Raw genomic sequence first — 8,156 nt, forward strand, 5'->3', positions numbered from 1 at the left:
TTAGTTTAAATTTCAAAAAATCAGTACTGTATTTAATGGTCTTGGACTCTGCAATTAGATTGATTATAAATTCCCAAATTAATTTACTTTGTTTTTTTAGCTACAGATGCTGGCTTATGTGTTCTTGCAGTGAATTTAACTTTATTTTTTTAGCTACTGATCTGCTGGTTTATGTATATTTGTGATTCTGCATCACTTTATTGTTGATCATTCTGTAAGATCTTTTACTTTACCTAGCGGTAATTAAATGTGTTTCATTATTTTGTTAGAAGGGTCTTAGTAATGGAATATATTGATGGAATCCCAATTCTAAAGCTTGGAGATGAAATAGCTAAAAGAGGCATAAATCCTGGTGGTAAGATCGCAACTGCGGCAAAGAGGTAAGCCCATTGATTACCTTAGAGAGTATGAAGTCCTTTTCTGCCAATTCTTTTCTTATCATAATCCCCATTTTTATGCAAAAAGTTCATATCATCTACTTTAAATCCATAACTTACTAGCTTATATCTTAGTTTCTTCTTTTAAGCTGTAAGACATTTTGGGCAGTTTTAATATGTTATTGTAGAAGTGTGAGAGAGGTATTCAAACATTGGTTGTTGAAACTTCACATGACAGCCAATCTAATAACTGGTTGGCAGTCCAATGTAGTATAAAAATGATAACATAGTAATCAAAATGATGATATATTTAAAAAAAGTTTGAGAATCCCACCATGTTTAGTTTCTTGTGATTCCAGCATTTTGCTCTTAAAAAGTATTTTAACAAAACAAACGCATGGAATTAGAATTGGGATTAAAAAAAAAAGGTTTAAAAATAAATTTTTGAAAAAAAAGTTCAATCCGCAAACCGCCCGCAACCGCCTGCACATCCGCGAACCCTATCCGCACAAATCGCAAACCGCATTGCGGGCGGTTGCGGGTTGACTTTTCCCCAAACCGCATACATGTGGGCGGGTCCAAACCGAACCGCAAACCGTCCCAAATCGAACCGCGGACACCCCTACCAGGACTTTGTGTACTGGGATTCGGAACACAGTCGTCACTGCCTGCTTACCCCTCAATTCTATCTCTGATTTGTTAAATCCGTTATCACCTCGGCTTCATTTCGGCTCGCCGTTCCCTTTTTCTTGTTTTACCTCCTTATTTCCCGATGTATCCTCCTCAGCTCTGGCATATTTCTCAATTTTTTCCATGAGCTCTTCCATGCTTTTTGGCAAAGTTTTTGCCAAAGACTTCCGTAGTGGACAATTGTCTTTCAGGCCGTTCTTAAATGACACGACCGCTACTTCTTGATTACATTCTGGTATTCGATTGAACACCTCATAGTACCTTTTTGAATAGGCCCTAAGGCCTTCGTCTTTGCTAATCTTCAGAGCCATTAATGCGTCCACCCTTAATGGCTGCAGTTTGTTCGTTACAAACCTGGCCACAAACATCTCGGCTAGGCCTTCCCAAGTCTTTACGCTTCCTTTCAGTAGTTTATGGAACCAATCTGATGCAATTTCCCCAAAGGACGAGGGGAACACTTTGCAGAGTAATGGCTCGTTCCCACTATATAACGCCATCGAATTCAGATATAGCCCGACGTGGAAGTTGGGATCTGACTTACCATCATATATTTGAAACCTCGGCATACTGAATCTCTTTGGTGCTTGAAATTTGTCTAGTTCCACTGAGAACGGTGTCTTCGGCTTAACCGGGGAAGTTACCTTGGCTTCAGCGTTTTGTTGTTTCCTCTTGATGTAATCTCTCAAGTCTTCTTTGCTCCTCCCTGGAGCTCGGCTATCTTTGGACTTCAATCTTTTTGGCACACTACTTTTAGCCTCGTGGTGGGCTCGTTTTGACCTCTCTCCTTGTGTTGTGTCAAAGAAAAGCGCTTGCCCTTGAACATGCCGATGTTCTTTGGGTTCTGGGTCCTTTGTCTGATACGTCCTTCGGGACTCTTCTCGTCTTGGCTCTTCTCGTCCGACTTCCCTGGAAGGTCGGTGAGAGTGCCTTCCACTTCTGGTGTGCTGAAGGACTTCAGGGATTGCTCTTCTTTCTCCCTTCTGGGTGTTAGTTGCTGGCATCGGCGTATCCTGCAACGGGTATGGTGGCTGCATGACATTGTTTTGCATCAAGAAGTTGACTACTGACTGTAGGTCTACCAACTTGTTTGCCAAGTCTTTACTTCCACATCCCTTCGTATGCACCTATCCCTCCATACCTGAAGGTTGTCTTCGTGATAGTACTTGCCTTGGTCTGTTTTTTTCGAAGTATCGCCCTCCTGGCCGATGTCTTCTTCACTGTGGCCTTGGCCATGAGTTTTTGCATTATGGTTGTCTCCTTCAACGTCAAGGTCAATTGGTCTGCCACTCCCAGCAGGAGTGTCGCCTCCAATGTTTTCCTTATGTCCGTTACTGGCCATCTATTCTTCTAAGGTTCCCACAGACGGCGCCAAATTGTGTGGGTGATTTTCTGACCACACTGCCCGCCTAGTAATCAGCTGGAGAGCACCGGCAGAATAGATGGCTTCAGCAAACCTGTAACAGAAAGAAAAGGCTCCGGCGGTGGCTCTTCCACCCGGGGGCACTCCGACGATCAAGTCAGTATATCTCTCAAAGATAATCAAGTGCTAAACTCACTACTCAAAGCATGAAATTGCGTACCTTAGACCCATGGGGATGCCTCTCTTTTATAGTTTACTCAATCCAAGTCCTACTAGAAGCTTGACTTCTATGAACTCCAATTCAGTGCTTACTTTGGATTCCTCAAGAGATAAAGATAAACTCCCTAAGAGCTTTATCCTTATCTTAGCAAAGTCTTCTCTTTACTCTAGGACTCCTGTCCCTTATCTTTCATCCATTTATCTTGAATTCCAATATCTTCGGAGATAACCTCGGCCTTGCCGAGATAACTTCGGCGTCACAACCTGGACACGTGGCACTTCGGCTGACACGTCGGCGTCACCTTGCCATGTGTTGGTATTCAGAAAATACATTCCCACAGGATCCATCTTTAGAAGGGACCTTAGGTTCTGTGTATATATTTACATTATATATGCATATATGAATGAAATTTGGATTGTTGAGTGGTGATGGAAGAGATAAAGATTCTTTTAGGATGAAAAAATATATATTCACATTCTGAGTTATTACATATAATTTGATGTCAAATGACAAACTTTTTTTTTTTGGAGGAATAGTGATAAACCTTAGCGACTGTGAATGATTTTAAGAATTTATTATTTAGATTTTAAATTGATTTGTAGAATATTGAATGATTGGATAATATATGCATTTACTGTTGATGAGTGGTGAGAATGAGTGATTGGTTTTTCGGTGTGGAGATGTGTGTGCCGCTTGGATTTCTTGTATAAGTTAGAATGAAATTTGTTAGAGTTGGTAGCATGGATGAAAATAGTTGCGTGCGCGTGTATATATATATATATATATATATGTATATTTGCAGGTTTAATTTAAAAGAAAAAAGAGGAAGAAGACGGGAGAATAAAGGTAAATTTACACGTTCTGTTAATAGAAGTAGTGTGCATTTTAGTTCACAAATCACATGAGGTTATGTGGTGATTTCTGAATATCATGAGGTAATCCGCATCCGGTCCAAACCACAAAGGGGTAAAAATTTATGATTATTGGGTTGACGTAATTTTTTTTCTATGGATGATATACATGAAATTTGTCACAAAATGAACAGTTTGGATCATTAAAACAAAACTTATTGTCGGCTCCTTAGGCCCAAACAACTTGAGAGAAGCCAAGTCATTGAAAATAGACTTTTTTTTAAAAATTTTAATTTTTAATTTTTTTTAAAAATAAATATAACCTAATTAAATAATTATCGATATTCGATCAATATAAATTTTGATATAAATAATTTGCTCCATCATAAGATAAAAAATTTGGTTCATTGAAACAGACTCAAAGTGGGCCATAATTAGACCTTTCAAACTGGAGAGGAACAATTACATCTTTGGTGTTGTCTCATTTATAAATAAAATATAGATTTTATCCTTATTGGATTTTCCCCAATTTTTTTGCCCCTTTATCTTACGACATGAAATCTTGATTATCAATGTTAATCAAAATTTAATCAAGACTTTCCGATTGCTTGATAAAATAAAATAACAACTGTGGAAATTTTATTTAGCAAATATAAAATACGTTCTTGTTGCATGTTTTATGGCAATAATAATACTAATTATTAATGGTTGCCATGAATGACCTCAAATGCTAGTTTGGATCCTTTGTATCAGGGTGGTGAAGGTATTGATTAAAATAAATATATCATGTCCCAATACAATTTATGTGAATTTTTTTTATTATTCATATTATTTTAAAAATAATTAAATAAAAATATTATTTAACATATAAGTCATATATTTAATATTTATTCTATAATTTAAATAAAGATAATGTACTTATTCAAGTTCAATTTCAGCTCGTTTATTTACTTAATAAATTAAGCCGAGCCGAATTGAGACTCAAACAGATCAATAGCGCTCTCCTACCACCTTCTCCGGAAATTCAGTTCTCCGCAAACCCCCACAGCCATAGTGCTCCCTTGCTAGCTTTTGCTGAAATTCTCAATATTGTTCAGGTGGTGATCAAAATAATGTGAATAATTTATTTTTTAATTTTTGTTTTTTGAAAAAAAAACGTTACCTCTGGTTTGGGCTGCACTTTGCCATGTACATTATTCATGAGCTGTATATATATATATATATATTTTTTTTTTTTGTGTGTGGTGCGTTTATCTCACCATGGAGAAGTGTTACAATTTACTTTGATTTGAATCATTTGTAGGCGTACCATACTCTCCTTCCAAAACAAATGAAAGAAATTTTGGAAGTTCATCAATTTTTTAGCTGCCTTTTAAACCTAATATCATGTTGGAAGTTGTAATTGCAATTTTTTTTCCGCTGATTTTTAACAATTGCAGGATTATTTTTTTTTTTTTGAACTTTTTTTGTCTGGATTAATCATTGGATTCCAAATTTGATGTTATGAGGATTGACTTTGATTAATTATGTACAACTATATTTTATTTTTTTTTCCATCTTAATTTTTTGTTGAACTATAATATTTCTATGAGACTGCTTTATATATAATTTTAGGAAAAATAACAGATAAATATGAGAAACTCATAAACTAATTACAAATCAGTGGAAATTGTGTCGGGCGTAAGTGAGAATTGTGGCTGGTGCAATTAATTGCAAAATTTTTATTGGTTTGCAATTAGTTCTTTCATTTCCTATTAATCAGTGGAAGCATTTTTTTTAATTCATTTTTTTTTTTTTTTGGGGATTGGTTTTCGTATGGAAAAATGGTAATGTTATACAAACAAAATTGATTTAATCTATTAAATGGAATGAAACATTCGTTTCATAATATGAAATATACAACAGCATTTGATCAAATACAGACAGCATCCATGAACTCCCTATCGGATTCAAGGTCCCTCATCGACTCCGGCAAAAGGCACACCTCTAAATCCATGCTTCCTCCGCCTTCATATCCCGGGTACGTCGTCACTTTCCCGTCAAACTTATTCGCATATCCACTTCGAATCGCCACCGCTCTCCCCATCCCAAATTCATTCCCAAACATTTCAAACCTCGGTGAACTTCCCACCATGACGCTGCAAGGGTCGAAGAATCGACCAAGCTGATATGTAAATGGTTTCTGCAACCACTCCTCCATCCACTCCCTCACCGCCTTGTCGGTGTGGTTCGCCACCGCTTCCCTCAGCCGCCACGCTGCCCACCCCAGCCCCTGCTCGAGCAGCTCCCCTGCTTTAGCAATGCCCCTCACTATTTGTAGAGAATTCCCAAAATACCCCTCTGGCAAAGGCGGTTCTATTCGTGTTCGGTTATTGACAGCCATTCTGCAACTGGTTTCCTGATCGTAGGGTAGGCGTCGCGTCCTTGTGATGCACCTCCAGATGAGCGCGCTCACGGATTGCAAGGAGGATATCCTATTGGTTTGACACTCCCCATTGGCTTTCCCTTTTAGTTTTGCTACGGATTCTGCGGATAAGTGGAAAATTCTCTCTCTCAAAGGAGGTGCTTCGTACCTGCCGACGAATTGATCGTGGTGGGTGAAAGGAAGGTTGAGAACATGGCTGTACCTGTTGAGAACAGGAGGTGGTCGAGAAATGGAAGAATTGTTTGTCATGAAAATATCTGACCAAGCATTGAAAAAATGCCAGTAGGATGTTCCATCAACAACCACATGGTTAATGGAACATCCTATGAAGATGCCATCAATCAACTGTGTCACCTGAATTGACAGCAACGACAGGGTATGCCCGTCGTGGTTGATGGCCCTGTCATGGTCAAAGAACGATTGCACAACTAGTGGTACATCCACTGGTGAAAGAATGTCAGAGACAGTCAAATTCACGGCGGCGTGTATGAATCTGGCGCCGGGACTGTTGTTGTTGTCGATGTAGACGGAGTAATGAGGTGGGCTTTCTTGTTTGGACGTTGCGAGCCGACCAGCAAGAGGGTAGAAATGAGCAAGAGTGAGAGAAAGGGACTCCTTGAGCTTCTCCAATAGAGGTTGGACTGTGTTTTCTTGATCATTCATTGAAGAGGGCTTGACAAAGAGAAGGCCCTTTTGGATGTAATGGGATGAGAGCATGGCTACGTCCCATGGAGCCAAGTGGATTATTGGCTGCTTTGTCTCGTCTTCGTCTGCTGAAGACTTGGGTTTGATGAAGCACTCTGAGATGTACTGGACATTTGGAGGATTCATTGTTAGCCAAGTGTGTGTGAAGTGTTGAAGTTGGTTGGAATGGTCTACCATTCACTCAGTGCTATTTTGGAAACATAGGAAAAAGTTACGTTTTTGGATAAAATATCTAAAACAGTAATGCTAGGCTTCAGGAAAGGGCTTCAGGAAAACCTACAGGAAAAGGTGGGTCCCACCTGATAAGGAAATAAAAAAAAAAAAATGAAAAGTGATGGAAGAAGTCGTTGGCTGAATCTTCCTATTATATCAACAACAAATAGGATGGGTCCCACTTAGAAAAATAAAAAAAATAAAAAAATATAAAATAATAAAATAATAAAAAATAAAAAGTAAAGAAAAGTAAAGGAAAGGAAGAAAATGTTGGCTGGAACTTCCATGTTATATTAACAAGTAGTATTGTAAGGTAGCAATTCAAGTGAATTCATTTTAGTGAAAACTCACAAAGAATATAATCCAAAGAATAACAAAAAGAATTTATATATTGCAAATATATAATAGTTCAATAACATAAACCTACATCAAAATGACAATACTTCAACATAAGCTTATACCAAAATGACAATGCTTCAACAACTCAACAACATAAGCCTACACAAAATGACAATGCTTCAACATCGGCTTGCTTCTAAATCATACAAATATTGTCAATGGTAAATTAAAAATAAATTAATATAGGTCCAAGAAACATTGTCATTGTTGACATCTTCAACTTCTTTCATCTTTGTCTCGTTCAGGATTTTCATATTGTGACTGCGCCATATCATTCAACATTTTCGTGAAACTTGAATTGCCCAACATCCAAGATTGAGATGGATGATGATGTCCCTACCAAAAAAATAAAATAAAATAAATGACATAAATATTAAATTTTTGTTTAAGCCACGTTAATAAAATACAAAATGGAATATTATGTACTTGGGATGACAAGTGTCCTTGGAGCATGTTTTGTTGCCCGAAACTTGGAGCCAACATTTCAGATTCTTGCAATATAACAAGCACCCATAGAATTATAAATCCAACAATAAACTAACAAAATCTAGCTATAAAAGAAATCAATAAATCCAACAAGTTTCTTACATTGATTTTAATACTCTCTTGTGTACCAAGATCAACAAATCCCATATGTGAAGGCGCACTAAATTCAGATTGCTACAAAATATAAAACTTGAAAGTTAACAAAATAATAGCTTATCAGTTAATGGTAAATTCATGCATGAGATATTTTTCACACCTCTATATTTCCTTGGCTGCTGGTGCTAGTGGTCTTTGTCTTTGTCTTGGTCTTCACTCTTTGGTTCTTTTTAGTAGTTTTTTCAAGCATAGACTGCTTCCTTTTACATGGTGGCCTCCCTTTTTGACGGACAACGATTGGATCAAGTATGGTTGTGCTCTCCTTTGAATTTAA

General features: G+C 37.5%; 1 protein-coding gene across 1 annotated transcript; it reads right to left on the reverse strand.

Moving 5' to 3' along the window:
- Nucleotides 1–5,348: 5,348 nt before the first annotated feature.
- Nucleotides 5,349–6,891, reverse strand: LOC114306296 (putative acetyltransferase At3g50280). Its single transcript, XM_028251513.2, has one exon. It carries the CDS (start codon nucleotides 6,803–6,805, stop codon nucleotides 5,411–5,413), a length of 1,395 nt encoding a protein of 464 aa, XP_028107314.1. The 5' UTR covers nucleotides 6,806–6,891; the 3' UTR covers nucleotides 5,349–5,410.
- Nucleotides 6,892–8,156: the final 1,265 nt, after the last annotated feature.

The sequence above is a fragment of the Camellia sinensis genome, chromosome 5 (assembly GCF_055761805.1).
Source record: "Camellia sinensis isolate YWXY chromosome 5, ASM5576180v1, whole genome shotgun sequence".
NCBI classification, from domain to species: Eukaryota; Viridiplantae; Streptophyta; class Magnoliopsida; order Ericales; family Theaceae; genus Camellia; species Camellia sinensis.

Excerpts from the sequence above, each read along its gene's own strand:
- LOC114306296 (XM_028251513.2), bottom strand. The coding sequence starts at position 6,805 with ATGGTAGACCATTCCAACCAACTTCAACACTTCACACACACTTGGCTA.